At 44.8% G+C, this 23,636-nt stretch overlaps 1 protein-coding gene across 1 annotated transcript; it reads left to right on the forward strand.

Annotated features, from left to right (window-relative positions):
- The first annotated feature begins 14,830 nt into the window (after positions 1-14,830).
- LOC145957478 (uncharacterized) lies at positions 14,831-15,649 on the forward strand. The gene has a single exon (XM_083073741.1). It carries the CDS (start codon positions 14,831-14,833, stop codon positions 15,647-15,649), a length of 819 nt encoding a protein of 272 aa, XP_082929867.1.
- Positions 15,650-23,636: the final 7,987 nt, after the last annotated feature.

Consider the following 23,636-nt stretch of genomic DNA (forward strand, 5'->3'; position numbering starts at 1 on the left):
GTTTTCATCACTAGGAACCACACATATTTTTGGTTGGGACATATATATCTCTTCCTCTAGGTCACCATTTAAGTCAGTCATTTTCACATCCATTTGGAGAATTACTAACTTATATATAGTCCCTAAGACTATCAAAACATGAATAAAGGAAATCCTGGTAACTAGAGCAAAAGTATATCAAAGTAATTTATGTTCAATTTTGAGTAAACCCTTTAGTCACCAATCTAATTTTATAGTTTTATCTATGGATCCATCAAGGTTATACTTTTTCTTAAAGATCCACTAACACCCGATAGGTTTTGCTCTTTTTGGTAAATCCACTAATGTCTAAGTATTATTCTTTTTGACAGAGTCAATTTCAATCTTAATGGTTTGTTTCCAAAGATCTAAAGCTAAAGAACTAATAGCCTTAAGACAACTCAAAGAATCACTATTAACAAGGTAAGTATAAAAATCATCTCCAAATTTTTTTTCTTTCCTTTTACTCCTTCTAATACCTTTACACATCTCTTCACCACATTTTTCACCAGGTTGTTCAAAACTATTATCAAGATCTTCTCTAGTACTAACACTAATTCTAACTTTTAAAGGAAATATGCCATCAAAGAACTCAAGATTCTTAGTTTCTAAGATAGTATTACACTTGATAATACTACTTTTGAGGAAAATAAACCTATAAACAACACTATGTTCCGCATAACCAATAAACATGCAATCAGAAGTCTTAAGTCCTATTTTTCTTTTCTTAGGATCAGCTAACAACACTTTGGCTAAGCACCCCCAAACTCTCAAGCACTTCAAATTTGGAAGATATCATTTTCACAACTCAAGGTGTCTTACTTGTTTTCCTATGTTGATGGAAGCTCTTGGAGAAGATTGTTGTTCTTCCAAGTTCTCCATGCTTAGGACCATGAAATCTTGAGGTTTCCTTTGAATGGAAGCTTGAATCTCCTTGAAGCAATCTTCAATGGAGGAGAAGCATTGAGGATGATTCGGTCACTTCCTAGCTTGTGAAGGAAGCTTGAGGAACCAAGGCAAAGTTTGAAGAAACTTTGATAGAAACTTTAGAGAGAGAGTTCTCTACGGTTTTTAAGACTCTTGAGTGAGAGAGAAATTTGATTTCTATTTCTCAAAATGTTCAAAAATGATTACAAGTGAAGAGAAAACAAATATATAGGGAGAGGTAGCTTGTAGTGGAAGCTAACCTTAACCATGGTTCACTAGGAACCATGGTAAGGTGTAGCTAACCATCCATAGTTTCTAAAACTTGTAGAGGAAGCTAACCTTGACCATGGTTCACTTAAGAACCATGGTAAGGTCAGCCTAACCTACCAAGGTTTAGAGACTTGGAAGGCAAGCTTCAAAGCTTGTAGGAGAAGCTAGAAATTTCGGCCAAGAACAAAAGGTGGAGGCTAGGCGGCCAAGGTGTAGACCCCTAAAATTGTCCGAGTCGGAAATAAGACTCGAAGACTCTCGAAGACCGAAGGAAAGTCAGCCGAAAGGACTCCTGGAAGACCCTGGAAGACCCTAGGATGATTCTTCATAGGTTTAGAAGTCTTAGAGTAGCTTCAAATAAGGATGTGGGAGGATTGGAGCTCAATACGGCCTCCTAGAAGTTCAGTACGGCCGTACTGAACAATTTGAACTACAATACGGCCGTACTGAAACCAATACGGCCGTACTGAAGTTTTTGAACTTCAGTACGGCCGTACCAAATTCAATACGGCCGTACTGTAGTTCAAAACTTCAGTACGGGCCGTATTGATGTCAGAGGCCGTACTGCACCTCACTCCTATATATAGGACGTCATTTGGACGTCATTCCACACATTTGGAGCATTTCTCCACCCTCTAGCTGAGTATTCTGGGGTTTTTGAGCAGTGTTCTGCCCTAGAAATCTCTCCGAGAGCCGATCCGACGAAGTTCTTGAGTTCTGAGCATTTAGCTTGAGGATTCGAACTAGTCGAAGGGAAATCTTTTTGATTTCCATAGTAAAAATTAATCTTTAGGGAAGGAGCGAGCGAGCGTGTAGTGGGAAGGAGCGCCAAAAAGCCTCCTAACGTCTGTTTAAATATATAAAAGCACGCTTCAAAGGTTTCTTTTCCAAATCCCTTCTTTTACCGCTTTCTGATTGTTGCATTGCATATTTAGAATTTTCATCATGTAAATATTCCGCTTATAATCGTTTCTAATAAATAGGGGTAATTTAGTAATTTTACACTGTTATTTATGAAATAATCCGTCATAGGGAACCCGAAAGGGGCGTTGTGGGGTGCTAACACCTTCCCCGCACGTAACCGACTCCCTTACCCAACTCTGGTTGTAATGGCCAAGGTTGATTTGCGAAAATCAATTGCCTTATCCCTTTTTCCAATGTTTTGAGTAAAACATTGGTGGCGACTCCAAGAACCCTTCTTTTTGCGAAAACCACTAATCCATAGGAGGGTCCCGCTTGGGATTAACATGGATCGGTGAATCATTTAATAAAATTGTTAGTTCGATGAGGTCTCAGTTTGAGAATAAGTCGTTCTAACAATCCACCACTTTTCAAAATTAAAAAGAGTCCAACCATCGTCGCGAATGCCATAGTCCGTTTCGGCGGGTGGCGACAGATGGCGACTCCACTGGGGAAGCCTCGAGAGTCAGTCCCATTTAGTGATGGATTTTTTAAAAAATAATAGTTTAAAATTACTTCATTACCCCTCACTTGTATGATAACATGCTTTATCTATTTGGCTTTAATAACTGTTGTATGTTTAAATTCTCGCAATTGTTTGAAATACAAACTGCACACGAACCTTTGCACACAACAGTTCCCTCTATACTCGGGGGCATGAGTGGAAAGCCATAGGGAGTGGATGTTAGTACGGCCGGTTGTCGAATGGGTCTAGGTGCCCGTAGACCGTTGTCGGAAAACATCACTCAAGGTGATAACCATTAACTCGAGTCCGACAGTGCGTTGGAGCTTTCCATCGACTTACGATGAGAGGAATTGGGTCCCTATAATGGGGGCACCTTGGGGGCCTCAGACCAGTGAGAACAGTTAGAACCACCTTGAATATGCACTTTTCTGCAGGATACCCCTACCTCGTGATTCGCTCGTGACTGTTCGTGGATGAGTGAATTGTCTGTGCATTGCTTATGTGACATTGTTTGAGCATACATTGCATTCTTTAAACATACAACATTCTCCTTTTAAAAATAAGAATAAATAGGAATAAAAATCTTCCATTACATGGTGTTAACATCTACCTTCATCACATTCATATAGGTAGTTTCCCTTTTCACCCGAAAAATGCAAAAAAAAAAACAAAATACTCAAAGAAAAAAGAAAAATATATTTATCCAAACCAAGCAATATCATGCATCATCTTAGGGACATCCTGAAAACATGATAATGTTTAGTTGAATAAACACAATGCATGCATATTCAACGTCATCATCTCATATCATGCATTCTTATCAAAGATCATGGAGGGATCTAGGTTTACATTTCATACATCCCTCCTAGTAATTCATTAATAATAGTAATAAAAAGAAAGGATTAAGCGATGCGTATGTTCAGAATGGATCGCACGCCATTTGTTATTAAATGCAAGCCAACAACCGCGCCAAGCGAACACACGTCAACTCCGTTGTTGGTAATCAAGACAAACAAAGGGGAAGGTCCAACACCGTTAAGGATCACTACTCCAAGGCCTTTTCCCTACGAATCAAATAAGGCTGTGCCATGGATATACGACATCCATTCTTCTGCCGACAGCGATATCTCTAACATCGCTGGACTTGGGGGCATGACTAGGAGTGGCAGGATCTACACTCCCGAAGATCTTCATGATAAAGCTCCCAAGAATAAAGGAAAAGAAAAAGAGAAAACCGAGGAAAATAAAGAATCCGAGGAGGAGACTGACGAGCTGTTAAAATACATCCGACAAAGCGAGTACTCCATCGTGGATCAACTTCATAAGATGCCCGCAAAGATTACTCTGTTGTCGTTGATCCTATGTTCCGAACCGCATCGACAAGCTCTGTTGAAAGTCTTGAACGAGGCATACGTGTCGCACACTATCTCCCAAGACAAGTTTGAGGGGATTGTTAGTCACATCACGGCTAATGATCACCTCACTTTCACCGATGAAGAGATCCCCGCTGAGGGACCGAACCACAAACAAGCCCTTGCACATCTCTGTAAAGTGCAAGGAATACCACATCGCTAAAGTCTTGGTGGATAATGGATCTTCCTTGAATGTGATGCCAAAAAGAACGTTCGATCAAATGGCAATCAAGGGAGTCCAAATGCGCCCGAGCAACATGATCGTCCGAGCTTTCGACGGTTCTAAAAGAGAAGTGGTGGGAGAAATCAATCTTCCAATCCAAATTGGACCCACCATCTTCAATGTCGAATTTCAAGTGATGGATATTACTCCCGCATACAGCTGTCTCCTCGGCCGACCTTGGATTCATGATGCGAAAGCTGTTCCCTCTACGCTCCACCAGAAAGTCAAATTCATAGTGGGTGACAAGCTGGTGACTGTACAAGCTGAAGATGACATACTCATCAGCAAGCCATCTGCCATACCTTATGTGGATGCAGCAGAGGAAGCTCTAGAAATCGCCTTCCAAGCATTGGAGATTGCCAATGTCGAAACATTTCCCCGAGAAATGAAGAAGGCAGCCTACATGCTCACCAAGAACGGATACTTGCCTGGACAAGGACTTGGCAAGGATTCCCAAGGAATTCCCGAGCTACCCATTATTAAGGATAATCCGGGGAAACAAGGGTTAGGATACAACCCTAATAAAGATCAAAGGACGAAGAGGAACAAAGATCCTTCTCGACGTTCTTTAAGCCAGATCTTTAGGGAGGCCGGTTCACAAGCGTCAAGGCCAGTCGTCGTCGTCAAGTGCTCTTCTCCTTCCGATAGGGATGTATAGACCTGATGACTGTTAGAGATTACTCCTCGGGGACAGCCCGACCCCCGAGCCTCGATAGGGCACATGTTTCCACTATGATTATAATAAAATCATTCTTTATTATTTCTTATTACTTCTTTTCTTGCTTGCAATAAATTCTAAACCACATTATTTTTAACCCTGTTTGAATAAACATGAATGAGGTTAAAATCGTCTTAATAACAATAAACCCGCATCATTTTATGTGGAAGTGTGTGTGACAACTTGGAGCACCTTTCCTTGGCCTCGACAAGTGCCATCATGGATAAAAAGAAATCCTTTAAAATAAAAGAAAGCTCGGCAGGAAACCCAAAAAGGGGGCTGCACAAAAATAAGAGCAAAAGACCCGCTAGGAATCCCACGAAAGGGTGACCTAGGCAAAAATTAGGGTTGCAAAAATGAACAAAAACAAAGGTCCGCTGAGACACCACAAAGGGGTGTTTTAGGCAAAAATAAGGACAATCAAAAAGCAAAAGAAATCCATGATGGTACCTTGAGCCGAATTCAAAAAGAAAGGTTCAAGGGAAGCTATCTAAGTTGTCAAATCACAACGTCAATAACAAGACTTCCTTAACTTCATAAGTGTTTAATCAAACAAACCTAAACACATAAGCCTACCTTGGCCAGCCATTCTTACAAAAACCATTTTTGAAAAAAAAATAATCCCCTCTAAAACACAAACTTCTGAACAAAAAATATCTTTCCCTTCTTTTCTCTTGTCCCAAACGATTTTAGAGTAATCTAGCGGAAACATGGAGATATAGTGGTCAATAGGAGGGTTGATACATCTTCTAAAGGAAGGGAAGGATCACTGGGTTGATGACACCAATCTCGATATAACACGCATCATTCCTCGGTTACAGAAATCGGCAGCGCACAGCCCGTCTAGAGGAATGACAAAATCCAAACAAAGAAACGCATCGGTTAATTCTTTTGAAAAATAAATCAAATAGAATTAGGTGCATCATACCGCATACATGCATACAGATGATAGGTGTACTGGAAGATCACTTATTCTCTGTTTATTGAAAAAACCAAAAATCAAAAAAAAAAAATAAATCAAACTTCAGAAAAACAATGCGCCCGTACCATGTTCAGTACGCCCGTACTAAAATTAGGGTTATGAACAAATTTTTAACTCAATACAGGCGTACTGAAATGGATACAGCCGTATTGGCCTTTAGTTGCACATTTAAAGACCTTATCATGAGGCAATCGCATAAAATAGAAAAATAGAAAAAAATTGCTTGTGTATGACAGCAGTCAACAGAAAAAGCCAAAAAACGACAAAAAAGGCAAAAATTCAGAAAATCAACCGCATCATACAGAATAACTGAGCCTGGAGAGGCTTGCCGAAATAATACTCCCTCATCATACAGAATAACTAAGCCTGGAGAGGCTTGCCGAAATAATACTCCCCCATCGTACAGAATAACTGAGCTTGGAGAGGCTTGCCGAAATAATACTCCCTCATCATACAGAATAACTGAGCCTGGAGAGGCTTGCCGAAATAATACTCCCCAAGAGACATCTCAGCTTGCACTCTTGGGCTGAACAGAAAATCAACAAATTGTACAGAATAACTGAGCCTGGAGAGGCTTGCCGAAATAATACTCCCTCATCATACAGAATAACCGAGCCTGGAGAGGCTTGCCGAAATAATACTCCCCAATCGTACAGAATAACTGAGCCTGGAGAGGCTTGCCGAAATAATACTCCCCAGAGACATCTCAGCTCACACTCTTGGACCAAATCCCCAGTAAGAGCTATCAAAGCAAGATCGGTAAGATCCCCCAATGGAAGCAATGATCATCCAAACGAAATATCGGAGTCAAAGGACTCAAACTTCCTCAGTGGAAGATAGCTTTCCAACTCGAGCGACGAGTGAAGCTAAGCCTGAAGAGGCTTTCTAAATAATACTCTGGGATACATAAGATCCTCAATCCCCATTCGCCTACTCAGAGGCACCCCTTCAAAAAGAGAAAAATCAAAAAGATCAATAACCATTCCCCAAGCGGAATCCGGCACTCAGCCGAACACCGAACATCAAGATCATTCGCCTACTCAGAGGCACTCCTTCAAAAAGAGAAAAATCAAAAAGATCAATAACCATTCCCCAAGCGGAATCCGGCACTCAGCCGAACACCAAACATCAAGATAATTCGCCTACTCAAAGGCACTCCTTCAAAAAAAAAAAATCCAAAAAAAAAAAAAATCAATAATCATTCCCCAAGCGGAATTCGGCATTCAGCCAATCATTGAACGTCAAGATGATCCGCCTAACAGAAGAGGCTAATCAAAATTAGCGACAGAATCCCCCAGCGGATAACAGCCTACGCAGAGGCAACAAAACCAAGAAAATCAAAAAGAGTCACCCGAATAAGGATAACCGGGATACTCCACCACCGTCGAAAGGACGTCAGCCAACCATAAGGCACTGCTCACATCAGAAGGAGCATCTTTGTGTCTGCACCCCCAAGGAATCAGAAATTCCCCAGTGGGCACCAACTACGCAATGGAAAGTTGGGACACAAGAACCTATGAGTAACTGCACATCCCCTAGACGGATCCCTGCGTTATCCAGCCCTCAGTGGCACAAAAATCAAAAACAATCGTCGAAGCAGCATCGTGGACTGTGGAGACAAAATCATCACAAATCCCTGGAGAGGGCAAACTCACACTACCAACGTCGTCAGAAACACGGAGGCAGACCCTGGGGAGGGCAAACCGCAGACCCTGGAGAGGGCAAACTCACGCTACCGAGGTTGTCAGAAACACCGAGGTATGCACGAGCCTGGAGAGGTGACGACTAATACTCAGCTACCCCGTCATTAGAAACAACGGAGGTATGCAACTGTCAAGGTTGTCAGAAACACCGAGACAGAGCCTGGAGAGGCAGTACTCAGCTACCGAGGTTGTCAGAAACACCGAGGTATGCACGAGCTTGAAGAGGCGACGACTAATACTCAGCTACCCCGTCGTCAGAAACAACGGAGGTATGCAACTGTCAAGGTTGTCAGAAACACCGAGACAGAGCCTGGAGAGGCGGTACTCAGCTACCCCGTCGTCAGAAACAACGGAGGTATGCAACTGCCAATGTCGTCAGAAACACAGAGGCAGAGCCTGGAGAGGCGGTACTCAGCCACCAACGTCGTCAGAAACACGGAGGTGTGCAACTGCTAACGTCGTCAGAAACACGGAGGCAGAGCCTGGAGAGGCGGTACTCAGCTACCGAGGTTGTCAGAAACACCGAGGTATGCACGAGCCTGGAGAGGCGACGACTAATACTCAACCTGGAGAGGCTACTCAACAATTTTCCACCGGAAGACACTACAAGTCGGAAGGATGGCTTATTCCCCGGACAATTGGGTCAACTCCTTTACTTGTCAACCGGTACACCAAAAAGCCGTTTGACTAAGTAAAGGGGGGGCAGCTGTAGATCCCTAAAATTGTCCGGGTCGGAAATAAGACTCGAAGACTCTCGAAGACCGAAGGAAAGTCAGCCGAAAGGACTCCTGGAAGACCCTGGGAGACCCTAGGATGATTCTTCATAGGTTTAGAAGTCTTGGAGTAGCTTAAAATAAGGATATGGGAGGATTGGAGCTCAATACGGCCTCCTAGAAGTTCAGTACGGCCGTACTGAACCATTTGAACTGCAATACGGCCGTAGTGAACTCAATACGGCCGTACTGAATTTTTTGAACTTCAGTACGGCCGTACCAAATTCAATACGGCCGTACTGTAGTTCAAAAAACGTTAGTACGGGCCGTAGTGAAATCAATACGGCCGTACTGAAGTTTTTGAACTTCAGTACGGCCGTACCAAATTCAATACGGCCGTACTGTAGTTCAAAACTTCAGTACGGGCTGTATTGATGTCAGAGGCCGTACTGCGCCTCACTCCTATATATAGGACGTCATTTGGACGTCATTCCACACATTGGGAGCATTTCTCCACCCTCTGGCTGAGTATTCTAGGGTTTTTGAGCAGTGTTCTGCCCTAGAAATCTCTCCGAGAGCCGATCCGACGAAGTTCTTGAGTTCTGAGCATTTAGCTTGAGGATTCGAACTAGTCGAAGGGAAATCTTTTTGATTTCCATAGTAAAAATTAATCTTTAGGGAAGGAGCGAGCAAGCGTGTAGTGGGAAGGAGCGCCAAAAAGCCTCCTAACGTCTATTTGAATATATAAAAGCACGCTTCAAAGGTTTCTTTTTCAAATCCTTCCTTTTATTGCTTTCTGATTGTTGCATTGCATTTTTCATCATGTAGATATCTCGTTTATAGTCGTTTCTAATAAATAGAGGTAATTTAGTAATTTTACACTGTTATTTATGAAATAATCCGTCATAGGGAACCCGAAAGGGGCGTTGTGGGGTGCTAACACCTTCCCCGCACGTAACCGACTCCCTTACCCGACTCTGGTTGTAATGGCCAAAGTTGATTTATGAAATCAATTGCCTTATATCTTTTTCCAATGTTTTGAGTAAAACATTGGTGGCGACTCCAAGAACCCTTCTTTTGCGAAAACCATTAATCCATGGAGGGTCCCGCTTGGGATTAACATGGATTGGTGAATCATTTAATAAAATTTTTAGTTCGATGAGGTCTCAGTTTGAGAATAAGTCGTTCTAACAATCCACCACTTTTCAAAAATTAAAAGGAGTCCGACCATCGTCGCGAATGCCAAGGTCCGTTTCGGCGGGTGGCGACACAAGGCTCCAAAATGCTCCTTGATTTATTTAAAAAATATTTGATTTAGTTTAGTTAGGTTCATCATATGATGATGAGACCTAGCTAAATCAAATCTATGAAAAATTAGGAGCAAAATGAGTCTAATATGCAAAATTTTGCCTAGGCCCAGTTCTGGCCCAATTACTAGTCACACCCTCAAGCATTGCTAAATGCCACCCCCTTTTTCCCTACTGAAAAAAATATAAAATGAATGTATCAACAAAGGAGGTTAAATGGAGTTAAACTCTCCAAGTAACCCACCCTAAAATCAATATACAATCACTAATTAAAAGCAAGTAAAGTATCTCACAAATACAAAGGTAAAATTAGACCTATACAAAGGAACTATGTACAAAATATATGAAAAGGTCTTTAAGATCATCCCATTCCTCTTGGTTCTTTTAAGATATCACCTCTTGGGTTCCTTGGCCTTGGCCATAGTCTATCATATGTGGTATTCTATTGTGTAAGAAATAAGCAATTAAAAGAGTCTCTCCCCAAAGATTACTAGGTGTAGATAAACTATAAGTAAAGCATTGATCATTTTCTTAAGACTTCTATTTTTTCTTTCAGCTATTCCATTAGACTCTAGTGAATAAGGTGGAGTTACTTCATGAATAATACATTTTTTCCTAGAAATTATTAAACAAAGTGTACTCACCTCCCCTATCTAATATTATCCTTTTAATCTTTCTATTAAGTTGATTTTCTACTTCAGCTTTATAAGATAAAAACATATTAAAAACTTCATCTTTATGTTTCAAAAGATAAACTTGACTATATCTTGAATAATCATTTATACAAGTTATAAAGTAATTTTTACCACCTCTAGACATAGTTTGTTTTAAATCAACAATATCAAAATGCATTCAACCAAGTAGTGCATTATCATTTTAAACAAGAGAACAAGGCATCTTAGTTAACTTTGATTCAACACATATATCATATTTTTTTTTAAATATTTTTATCATGCAAATTAATTAAGCCCAAACTTTACAATTTAATAATATAAGAAAAAATTGTATGTCCTAATCTAGCATGCAACATGAATCAATCACGTATACGTAAAAGAAGTAGATTCATTCATAGTTTCTAAAAGAATCAACACAAATAGTCCATGATCACAATATTTTTTTCCCACAAACACATTATTCTTAGTCATAACAATTTTGTCAAACTCAAAGGAAACTTTAACCTCAACGTTACTTAATAGTGTAACAAAATAATTAGATTAACTCTAATAGTGGGCACATGTAACAAATCACTTAAAGCCAGTGTTTTACCATATGTGAGCTTCAGAAGTACCTTTCCTTTTCCAAGCATTGGAGTAGAATTAGAGTCACCAAGGTGCACATGTTCTTCTCCATTTTCCATAAAAGTGTAGAAGGTAAACATGTTAGCACAAATATGTCTGGTAGCTGTAAATTCAACTACCCACTTGCTCACATCAATCACAACATTTACTTGAGAAACAACTACAACAATAATATCATCTCCTTCAACTAGGTTGGTCTTATGCTTAGAAGGATTATCGTTTCTCGACATTTTATATCTGCATTGAGATGCATAATGTCTTAACTTTCCACAAACATAACAATTTCCTTTTTTTTTCTTAAAGGATGGGTTAGATGCAATATTTTGTGGGACATTATTATGAAATTTCTTTTTTCTATTGAACTCAGATTTGTTATCATACCTTTTTTGAGCTGATTTATCTTCCACCATATTTGCTTTTGCATATATTGTCTTCAATCTTTAATAACACATTCCTTCTTGTTGGTATCTTTAATAATGATATGAGTGATCAGGTCTGATAACGACATCTACTTATGTTTGTGTTTTAGCTATTATTTATAGTTTGCCTAAGATTTAGACGACTTTTCAATCAGTAGTTCGAATACAAACTCATCAAGCAATGTAATGTTTTCAGCCTTTAAATCCTTAAGTAGTTTATGGTACTCATTGATTTGAAATTTGATATATCTGTCTTCAATCATGGTGCAATGGTAGTAATTGCTAATGATGAACTATTACCTTACCCTTGTCCTCGGCAGTATATTTGAAGATGATAGATTCCCAAATACTTGCTTTCCTTGTAGAAACAATACACATTGAACAAATCATTAAACATGTGGCAACATACCTTATTGGCTTGATTCCAATCTACAATTTGTTTGGATGTTGCCTTAAAATATGGTTTTGCCTTAAAATCTGGTTTTATATGTTAGAGTAGCATGAGTAGGAGTGGGGGATGGGTTGAGGATCATGTTGTCAGCCATATTAAATTCTTTAAATTTTAGTAAAAATAGCTGACAAATAAATTTCTTGAGGCGTGTTAAACATTGACCTAAAGGACATATTCGTAGTATTTAAGCAAACACTCTAAGATATAATAGGAACATCTCAGAATAAATTGAGACTACAAAACTAGCAAGAAAAAAAATTAGAACCCATAGCATAAAATGAGAGAAGATATGTGTGAGAGAAAAGAAAGAGCTTTACTTAGTATCTTTTCCCTTCAGTAGAGACGCGTATTTATAGAGGAATGGGGCATAAGGCGAAATAAAACACATTTAAAGAGAATAATGGGTAATAAAACACCAATGTTCATAAAATAAAAATATTAAAATGATAATATTATGAGTTATTAGTTTCAGAAAATGTTAATACCATTACTCTCTTGAAACTCCTTAATTTTCAAAATCATTTAAAATAATATTAAAAGAACATTAAAGTTTGTGAGAAGCTCATATATTTTATGCTAAGGGGGGAAACAAATAAGTTGATTTGCATCACAACCCGCGCACTTGGCCCATCTACATGCATGTGAGTCTCATCACTCTTGCTAGCCTTTTTGTATGCCTATATCACAACTTGATATATAAACCATTCTCCAAAGATAATATTAGTCAATGTGAAACTTCTTTCTTTTGTAATACCTTATATGCATAAAAAATTATCCTAGTCTATTAGACAACCTATTGGTAGAAGCTGACTCCTTATTTTTTATACCATATGGTAGCCGTCTAGGCCGAATACCCGATCCATGATCGACTAGGCCGAATACCCGAGTCTGCGAATGATTTGGCCGAATACCCGAGCCCGCCGACCAATCACAATCTGAACAGAGTGTGTCGGTGTGCTCGGCTAAGCCCCGTACTTACGCCAGGATGATTACAGAGAGGTTAATTTACGTAATGCACCGGATTAACCCCCTAATTTCCCGGGGCTCAATCCTTAATCACAGCCCAATAAGAAACACTATAAATAGACCCCCTACGAGGTACGTAACTAACTTTTAACTACCGCATTTATTATGCTGAGCACTTACTTGAGCGTTGGAGTGTCTTTGCAAGCACACCCCCCCACACATCAGACTATTCGGAGAAGAACGAGAAGACCTAGACCCTGGATCCGACCCGCTACAACAAGGATAATAGGAGTGTGTATCCTAACACAGGAACATTTGGCGCCCACCGTGGGACCGAAGAGACATTTTCAGCCGCTTTGAACTCTACGACTGAGACCAAGACATCGTAGTAACGCGCAAAGGACAATCAACAACGACCCAACCGATCCCTAACCTCGAAAACAATCCCGTCATGACCAACCAAGAACGTTACCCGTACGGAATGCCTCAGACGCAACCGAAGCCTGTGATACAAGAGGTCCAGCCGAACACTGACCGAGCCCAACTCAACCTCCAAGATGACTTGCGCGCTTTGCGCGAGGAAATGGCCGCTATCCAAAGACAGAGAGAAGCCGATGCCAAGGAGTTGGCCGAACTGCCCGACAAAACGCCGAGCTCCGAAGCCTTAATCAGACCTATGTGCCGTCGACTCCCACTCTTCAAGAGGAGTCCGCATATCATGCCCCAACTGACCATGTGACCCGAGCACCAGTCACCTCTTTGGTGGGCAACAAGGCCGACACCACCACTCACTCCTTAAGGCATCCTTTTTCCCGAAGGATAATGGAGGCAACCTTGTTAGACCATTGGAAGAGCCTCCCAATCGAGAAGTACGACGGGTCTACCGACCCCGAAGAGCACTTGAACGTCTTCCTAACACAAGCAACCCTCTCTACTCAGGATGACTCCGCCCTGTGCCGGATATTCCCCACGTCGTTGAAAGGAAGGGCCATGAGTTGGTTCACGAGATTGTCGAGCTCTTCCATTGACTCGTTCAACGAGTTGTCATCTCATTTCACTCTCCAATTCGCAACGAGCAAGCTTACAAGACGACCTCGTTAGCCTTAGCGGGGGTCCGTCAAGAAAAGAAGGAAAGTCTGAGAAGCTTCATGGACCGATTCAATAAGATTGCCATGGAGATCGGAGATCTTAACCCCGCCGTGGCGTTAGACCGGCTGAGCACTACCCTCAGGCCGGGGCCATTCGTGAATAGCTTGTACAAGAAGCCACCCATTGATATGAATGATCTCCGACGCCGAGCTGAAAAGTATATGCAAATGGAAGAGCTGGCGGAAACCCGAAATCAGGCTAGGGCCGAAGAGGGCTACAGCCGAAAAGAATCTGGCCGAGAGCCGATGAGAAAGCCTAATGCCAAGTCCTCGAACACTCGCCCCCCAAGAGGACCACGCTACGTAGCGTATACTCCCCTCAATGCGAGTAAGGCTAAGGTAATGGAGCAGGCCCTTGCATCAGAGATCCTCGTGATGCCGAAAAGGGCGAACACACCCCCTAGAGCCGATAAAGCCAAAACGTGCCGATTCCACCTAAACAGGGGGCACTCGACAGAGGAATGCTCGGCGCTAAAGGACAAGCTTGAGGACCTTATCAAGCAGGGTCACCTCACGAGCTTCGTCACCCCTCAAAACCACCAGTCAAGGGGGAGAGACCACCACTCTCAGGAAGCACCACCACCAAGAGACTGACGCTGCCGATCCCGGTCAGCTGAAAGGAGAGACCATTCACGGCATTCCCGAGAAGATAATGATTGACCAAGGAAAATAATAAACACAATAGCCGGAGGCTTCGCCGGGGGAGGTTCCACATCTTCCGCACGAAAGAGACACCTCCGAGCCGTACGATCAGTAAATAGTGTGAATCAGCCGAGGACACCGAAGATGCCTCCGATCACTTTCTCAGACCGAGATTTCTGAGGCGTCGACCCCGTTCAGGACGACCCCATGGTGATTTCTGTTGAGATGCATAACTTCATTGTGAAGAAGACCTTGGTCGACCAGGGGAGCTCCGCCGACATCTTGTATTGGAACACTTTCGTGCAGCTAGGGATCCCGGAGGAGAGCCTAGAACCGTATCACGAGCCACTAGTAGGATTCTTAGGCGAAAGAGTGATGACGAGAGGGTGCATTGATCTATACACTCGTTTCGGCTTCGGCCAGAGGTCTTCCCGAGAGATCAAGATTCGTTACATCGTGGTGCATGCGAACACGTCGTACAAAATCCTGCTAGGCCGGCCTTCTATTAATGCATTAGGGGCCATTGTCTCGACACCCCACTTATGCATGAAATTCCCATCAAGGGACGGGCAGGTAATTACGGTTCACGCCGATCAGAAGACAGCAAGAGAGTATTACCTTTCTAGCTTGAAGGTGCAACCTATCACCGAACCCGCCAAAACCCCGGCGACCACGAGAGGTGTGAACGTGGTCAGACGAGAGATGACGGAAGACATTGATCTTGATCCTCGGTTAGGAGAAGAGCAAATTGAGCCAGCCGAGGACCTCATTCCTTTTCAACTTGGCCGAGCCCCCGAACAAGTCAGACACTTGGGGTCCCAACTGAGCGAAGTCGATTCGAACCAGGTGAAACGAGCAGTTCGAGACAACAAGGACCTATTCGCATGGACGGCGTCAGACATGCCAGGGATAGACCCCAAATTCCTATGCCACCGACTGGTCGTGTGCCAAGACGCCCGACCAATTGCGCAAAAGAAGAGGAAGATGGGAGACGAGAAGAGAAAGGCCGCAAATGCTGAAGTATAGAAACTGTTGCAAGCAAAATTCATCAGAGAGGTAACCTACACCACCTGGCTGGCCAATGTGGTGTTGGTCAAAAAAGCGAATGGGAAGTGGCGAATGTGCACCGACTACACCGACCTCAACAAAGCCTGCCCCAAAGACGCCTATCCTCTCCCTTGCATAGACCGACTCGTCGACGGGGCATCCGGGCACTCCGTATTCAGCTTCCTCAATGCATATTCTGGCTACAACCAGATAAAAATGCACCCGGCCGACGAGGAGAAGACGACGTTTATCACCGAGAGCGCCAACTTTTGTTACAAAGTCATGCCATTTGGACTGAAGAACGCCGGGGCGACCTATCAGAGGTTAATGGACAAAGTGTTCCAGGGTCAAATCGGTCGAAACATCGAGATCTATGTGGACGATATGGTGGTCAAGTCCAACTCCCTGGCCGATCACATAACCGACCTAGCCGAAATCTTCGGTGAACTACCCAAGAATAACATGAGGCTCAACCCCGAGAAGTGCACCTTCGAGGTCAAGGGGGGCAAATTTCTAGGATTTATGCTATCAATAAGAGGGATAGAAGCAAACCGAGACAAATGTCAGGCCGTGTTAGACATGCGAAGCCCGAGCAACCTTAAGGAATTGCAACGACTGGCAGGAAGATTGGTCGCCTTGTCCCGATTCCTCCCTCGATTGGCCGACAAAATTAGCCCGATGACAAAGCTTCTACGGAAGGCTTCGGCCTTCTCGTGGGACGAGCCATGCGAAGAAGCCTTTGCAGCGTTGAAAACAACCCTGGCGACGCCGCCGATCCTCACGAGACCTGATCCTCTGAGCCCACTACTTGTATACTTGGCTTTATCCGAGGAGGTGATCAGCTCGGTCTTGGTACAAGAAAAAGAAGGCACCCAAGTTCCCATATATTTTGTCAGCCGACTCCTACAAGATTTCGAGACCCGGTACCAGTTGATAGAGAAAGTGGCGCTCGGTTTGGTACACACTTCCCGACGCCTACGACATTATTTCCAAAGCCATCAAGTAGTTGTACACACCGACTGCCCGATCGCTAAGGTCTTAGGCAAGCCTGAACTCGCCGGAAGAATGATGGCCTGGTCGGTGGAGCTCTCCCAATTTGACATCACCTTCAAACTGAGAGGACCGATCAAAGCTCAATGCTTGGCCGACTTCGTGAATGAGCTCCATCCCCACAGCCAATTCGAAGAGCATTGGTGGACCCTTCACGTGAACGGTTCCTCAAATTGTCAGGGAAGCAGAGCAGGAGTAATTTTGGAGGGACCCAAAGGAATAGTTTTGGAACAATCCCTCTGCTTTCGATTCAAGGCTTCGAACAACCAAGCCGAGTATGAAGCCCTATTGGCTGGACTAAGGCTAGCCGAAGACATGGGTGCTTCGAGAATCAAATGCTTGACCGATTCCAAAGTTGTGGCCGAGCAAGTGGGCGGTAACTTCCAAGTAAAAGATCACAACATGATGAAGTACTACCATGCCTATCAAAAATTGAAGGCAAACTTTCAAGAGGTGTTGGTCGAGCACATCCCGCGCGAGGACAACACCCGAGCTGATCAGTTGGCTAGGTTGACCGCAACCATGAAGCCAGGCCAACTAAGAACCATCATTCAGCAACAAATCGACCACCCTAGTGTCGAAGCGGAAGTCGTAGCAAGCGTTGATGCCGACCACCCCGGCTAGAGCGACCCACCCGACTGGCGAGCCGAAATCAAGGCATTCATCACCAATGGCGCCGCTCTAACCGACCTGACTGAGGCCAAACGGTTGAGAACACAGGCCAACAGATATGTCATCATCGCCGATCAGTTATACAAGCGCGGCTTCTCTACTCCCCTACTCAAATGCCTAGACCAAACCGAGGCTGATTACGTGATAAGAGAAGTTCACGAGGGTATTTCCGGAATGCACTCCGGGGCGAGAACGACTGTTTTCAAGCTTTTGCGTGCCGGGTACTACTGGCCGACCATGAATACCGATTGCGGAGCCTTTGTGAAGAAGTTTCAACAATGTCAGAAGCACGACAACTTAATTCACCAAGTTGCCGAGCAGCTGCATTACATTCCCCCGGCGAATCGTTCGCCACATGGGGGGCCGACATACTTGGACCTTTCCCGGTGGCCAAGGGACAATGTAAGTTCCTCATCGTCGCCGTGGACTTGTTCACCAAATGGATCGAGGCCGAGCCCCTGGCAAACATCTCTGCTCATCAAGTACAAAAATTCCTTTGGAAGAATGTCATCGCCCGGTTCGGCATCCCTTCAACCCTGGTGACCGACAACGGCCTTCAATTCACTGATCGAAAACTCAACGAGTTCCTAACCGGCCTAGGAATACGACACAAGGTCACATCGGTCGAGCACCCACAAACGAACGGCCAAGCTGAATCTGCCAACAAAGTCATCCTGACAGAGTTGAAGAAACGACTAGGAGAAGCAAAGGGAGCATGGGTCGAGCAGTTGCCCGAGGTACTTTGGGCCTACCGATGCACGCCCCAGTCAACCACACAAGAGACCCTTTCCAATTAGCATATGGATCCGACGCAATGCTCCCAGTGGAAATTGGAGAACCATCATTTCGTCGAGCCCACTTCGACGAGTCGAACAACGAAGTCGAACTCCGAGCAAACCTGGATGTTGTAGAAGAAATCTGAGACCGAGCCCTTGTAGTGGCCGAGGCCACCAAGCAGCGCTACAAGAGAAGATTCGACAGCAAGGTGAAGCCTAGAGAATTTCGCGAAGGAGATCTTGTTTGGAGAGTCACAGGCGAAGCAAGAAAAGATCCGAGACAAGGAAAACTTGCCCCAAATTGGGACAGACCCTTCCGAGTGCGACACAACCTAAACAACGGAGCATACAAGCTGGAGTACCTATCAGGAGAACCAATTCCGAGAACTTGGAACTCCTCGCATTTAAAAGTGTATTACAGCTGATGTAATAGTGCACTCTTTTCCTTGACCGATTCTTTTTTCCCTAAGGAGGGTTTTGGGTCGGCAAGGTTTTTAACGAGGCACTTCATTAATAAATTTTTCAAATTTCATCATACTGTTTGCTGTTTTGTTGTATGTCTAGGCCGCGCTCATGCAAGTCCACTCGCGTAATAAGCCGACGCCGAGCAATCCTCGGCCGACCACTCAAAGTGCTCTCGAGCCCTACAGGTTTCCCTCCCGAGTACCCTCCTCGGCTAAGGATGTACCTGGGCCGAGCACTACGACGCACACTGATACCGAGCAACTCTCGGAAAACCACTCACGGTGCACTCGAGCCCTACAGGTTTCCCTCCCGAGTACCCTCCTCGGCTAAGTATGTACCTAGGCCGAGCACTACGACACACGCCGATACCGAGCAACTCTCGGACAACCACTCACGGTGCACTCGAACCCTACAGGTTTCCCTCCTAAGTACCCTCCTCGGCTAAGGATGTACCTAGGCCGAGCACTACGACACACGCCAATACCGAGCAACTCTCGGATAACCACTCACGGTGCACTCAAGCCCTACAGGTTTCCCTCCCGAGTACCCTCCTCGGCTAAGGATGTACCTAAGCCGACCACTACGACACACGCCAATACCGAGCAACTCTCGGACAACCACTTAAACCGAGCACTTGAACCCCACAAGGTTGTTCCCTCCCGAATGCGCCGATGACGAGCAACTCATTCAATTACCTAAAAACACGCACTCTCGCCCAGATAAGACAAGGTTGTTCCCTCCCGAACACTACACCATCGACGATCACTCTCAAGTCGAACACTCTCAAGTCGAGCACTCTCACATGCTCCACACTTCGCGTATCAAGTCGCTGGATTTGATTCCGCGTCCGAGCACGTGCAAGCCGGACACTCTCGTAAATCGAGCACTCTCGTGTAATCAAACATACCACGCACCAATTAACTAATTCGCGAAATTTACCCCCTCGACCGAGCTTACAAGTTGGTTTATGTCTATGCTACTAGGCGTTGATACATGCAAAAAATTGGAAAGCAAAAAATTTCATTAAAAGGTATGGCCGATCAGAACAACTAATTACACAAAAAATCGTTTGTCCACCGGTGCCAATGACCAAATTACAAAAGGCACTAACGACCCGATTACAAAGAAAGCAAAAAATCCTAACCCTAACCTACTACCACCAGAGCCGACCTCCTACATCGCGGCCGAGCCCTCCGGGTTCCCATCGCCGACCACGTCAATGATCGGTTCTTCCTCCCTGGTTGGCGACTCTGGGGCCTGAGTCAAAACGCCTCGGCGAGGGTCCTCTTCGTCAGGCTGGGCTCCTTGAGGGAACTCGACATAACTCATATATTTGCCACCATAAAAGTCCTGACTAACATCGAAATTAAAGTCAGCCGGGACCTCACAGAAATAGTAGGCCTGCCGGACAACATGCTGGAAGCTGGCATCATGTTGATCCAAGATCTTCTCGGTTGCCTCGGCTTTGAACTTAGAAGCGACCTCATTCAACCGAGCAATCTCAGCCGTTGCAACGACGGCCTCGGTCTTCAACTTCTGAACGACCAACTTCAAGTCGTCGGCCTCCCTCCTGTGGGCGTCAGCCGCCCTATTTTAGCTCCTCGGCCGACTCAGTTGCCTTGGCGTTGGCAGTCAGCACCTCCTTCAGCGTCGTCTCGACCTCTTTAAGTCGCCCATAAAGCCTCTCCTCCGAGACAGCCGACCTCATCATCACATGCTTGGCGATTAGGGAGGTCCGAGCATCAAGCTCACAGAAAAGTTTATACTCGGCCTCCGCCGACATGCTTTCCAAGTATTGCAGCCCGCCACCAAAAGTGAGGTCTAGGCTGACCAAGTTCTCGGTTTGGACACTTGGCACGAGAAAGTTAGAGCCGGGTAACAACTGTCAGAATAGCAAAAGCACCACAACCCGGCTGCTCTAAGGTCGGTTGCTTCAGGCGCTTAATAGAAGAGCTCGGCCGATCCGACACCACATGTTGCTCGGCCGCCCTCACCTGGGATGTGCTTCCCTTCTTCTTGGCGTCGGCCAGGGGGATTATAACATTTGGAGGCCTATCCCTTTGCTGCTTCAGGGCCAACCTTGCCGGTGGTACCTTCCCACTGGCATTTGCATCCTTGGCTCGTTTGCCGAGCATAGCAGTCACGTCTAGATCACCTCCGGCCATTAATCCTGCAACAAAACAAATCTTAACATCAATTCAAAACACTGCTACAATACCGAAACGTAAGACACTTACCTAGCAAGGCCATCTCAAAATGAGACGTCTCAAAAACATCCAAGAGGCCTCGGACAGGCAACTCCTTCGGCAATTTGTCCAGGAGCTCCACGATCTCTTTGTCCTCGGCAGAGAGTTTTGACGCAGGCATCGCCTCGAAACGCGTCGGGCGCTTTGTCCAGTAAAAAGGGAATAGTAGAGAGCCTTCTCGGTCGTAAAAAAAGTCCTCCATTTCTGACCCCCAGCGGACTTTGAAGAAACCGCTCTTAAACCCTTTGTAAGAAGAGGTGAATGCGTGGAGGAACCCACGCTTCGGCACCAGAGCCAACAACACCCACTTCACCGGTTTGCTCGGACGGAAAATATAATAAAAGAGATAGGCAAGGGGTCGGGGCGTGAGGCCTAAGCAAAGGCACAAATTCCGGAAAGCTTGCATGGCGGCCCAAGCATTCAGATGCAGTTGCGTCGGCGCCACGTTGAGTGCTCGGAGGACTTCTATTTAAAAATTGTCAAAGGGTAGCTTTATGCCGAGGTCCTCGAACCAACACATGTAAGCATAAAAGTAATCGTCTTCATCGGGCCCCGGCTCCAAGAATACGAAATCAGTGTCCGGCCCATCGTCCGCACACGCCTCAGCAAGCAACGGGAACTCATCCTCCCCACTCCCAAAACATTTTTCCAAAGACACGAACGTGTCTAGTAATCCTTGATCGGATAACTTTGAGAAGTATATGCCGACTTCTCCGTCCACCCATTCATACCCGGGCATCTCCACCGTACCGTAGTCGATCTTTGCCTTCGCCCGGGCACTCGGACCACCCACGCCCTTGCCTCTAGCATCGCCGAGTATCTCCAAATCGTCTCCACTCGCTTCGGCCTGGATTGCCTCGACACGTGAGCTCGGCTGGCCGACCTGGCCTAAACCTCTAGCATCCACCTCGGTGGCTCGGGCCAAGGCCACGGCCAAAGTCACTGGGGGCGATACCTCAACCACTTCATCCCCACTATCCTCCTGCTCGGCAACATCAGAGGGGAACATGACTTCACATTGCAGCGGAGGCAACCTTGATATTTCACTCGAACCCGACCCCTCTTTATCCGACGCAGCACCCGACGCCCCCGAGGACGTCTAACTCCTGGCCAAAGAATAACCCCTATCCATTTATTACCAAAAATAAATAATACAAAATTTACCTTGTTCAGTGTGTTCGGATGAATCTGATTTCGAGAGCGCTCGAGAAATTTACAGCAAGTAAATTCCCACGCGGCCCCCCTCCTATTTATAGGCAAGGTAAATGGGGGAGGTGAAAAGACGTCCCGAAACCACAACCGTTCGATCTGGATCATCCAATGGTCCAGATTTTGTAACCGTTGGGTCTGTAACCGCTAGGGCCAACGTGGCAGTCCACACCTACCGAGGTCTCGGCGTAGGCTCCAACCGCTTAAGGTCTCGGCATAGGCTTCATCCGTCTAAGGCCTCGTCATAGGCCTCATCTAGCCTAGGTCTCGTCCTAGGATCCGTCCAGCCTAGGCCTCGACATAGGTTTCTTTCGTTGAGACCTCGGCATAGACTTCATCAGTCCACACCTACCGAGGTCTCGGCGTAGGCTCCAACCGCTTAAGGTCTCGGCATAGGCTTCATCAGCTTGAGGCTTCGGCATACTATTAGAAGTCGGCCTTACCGACTTAGCCTTTAACGTTAGAGTTCGGCCACTATCATTGCTACCGAGGTTATTGAAAACCAGATACACTAGGAACACGCACATTACCACTAGCGGTCAGAACCAACCCCTATCCTTCCACGCCGAGAACCAGAGAGCTACACATTCTAACCGTCTTCGTCTTTCGCATCCTCGATGCTGCGGGGGTTGTATACCGTATGGTAGCCGACTAGGCCGAATACCCGATCCATGACCGACTAGGCCGAATACCCGAGTCCGCGAATGATTTGGCCGAATACCCGAGCCCGCCGACCACTCACAATCTGAACAGAGTGTGTCGGTGTGCTCGGCTAAGCCCTGTACTTACGCCAGGATGATTACGGAGAGGTTAATTTACGTAATGCACCGGATTAACCCCCTAATTTCCCGGGGCCCAATCCTTAATCACGGCCCAATAAGAAACACTATAAATAGACCCCCTACGAGATACGTAACTAACTTTTAACTACCGCATTTATTACGCCGAGCACTTACTTGAGCGTTGGAGTGTCTTTGCAGGCACACCCCCCACACATCGGACTATTCGGAGAAGAACGAGAAGACCTAGACCCCGGACCCTACCCGCTACAACAAGGATAATAGGAGTGTGTATCCTAATACAGGAACATTTTTAATCTTGAAAAAGATCGAATCAGTAAAAATTAGGTTTGAAATATACTAAACCTATTTGACTCAATTTTTATCTTTTTAAATTACATATAAAATTATTTTTAAAAAAGTCTCTCTTAATGAGCCAATGAAGTAGGTCAAATCATAAAAAATTAGTCGAATTGGATCAAGTCAATCCACTTTTGATAGTTCTACTACATCCTTAAACATGATGCTAATTCTTTAATTATTTAAAGAACATTATATCAGGTATTGTGAGATATTGTTGTAAACATCTGGAAAGCACGCACAATTTCAATAAATCTCGAAGGATGACAATATAATTTAATTTTTATGTTAAAGGTATAATAATACAACATGTAAGTTGTTAGAGACTCTAAATAGAAAATAGAGGGTTGTAAATGAGTGCCGGAAGATTAGAGGTTAGGAGCTAATATGCATTAAGGGACATTATTCT

Source organism: Cajanus cajan, chromosome 4 (assembly GCF_000230855.2).
Source record: "Cajanus cajan strain Asha chromosome 4, NIPB_CcT2T_4, whole genome shotgun sequence".
NCBI lineage: Eukaryota > Viridiplantae > Streptophyta > Magnoliopsida > Fabales > Fabaceae > Cajanus > Cajanus cajan.

Coding starts and splice junctions, on each gene's coding strand:
- LOC145957478 (XM_083073741.1), top strand. CDS start 14,831: ATGGTGATTTCTGTTGAGATGCATAACTTCATTGTGAAGAAGACCTTG.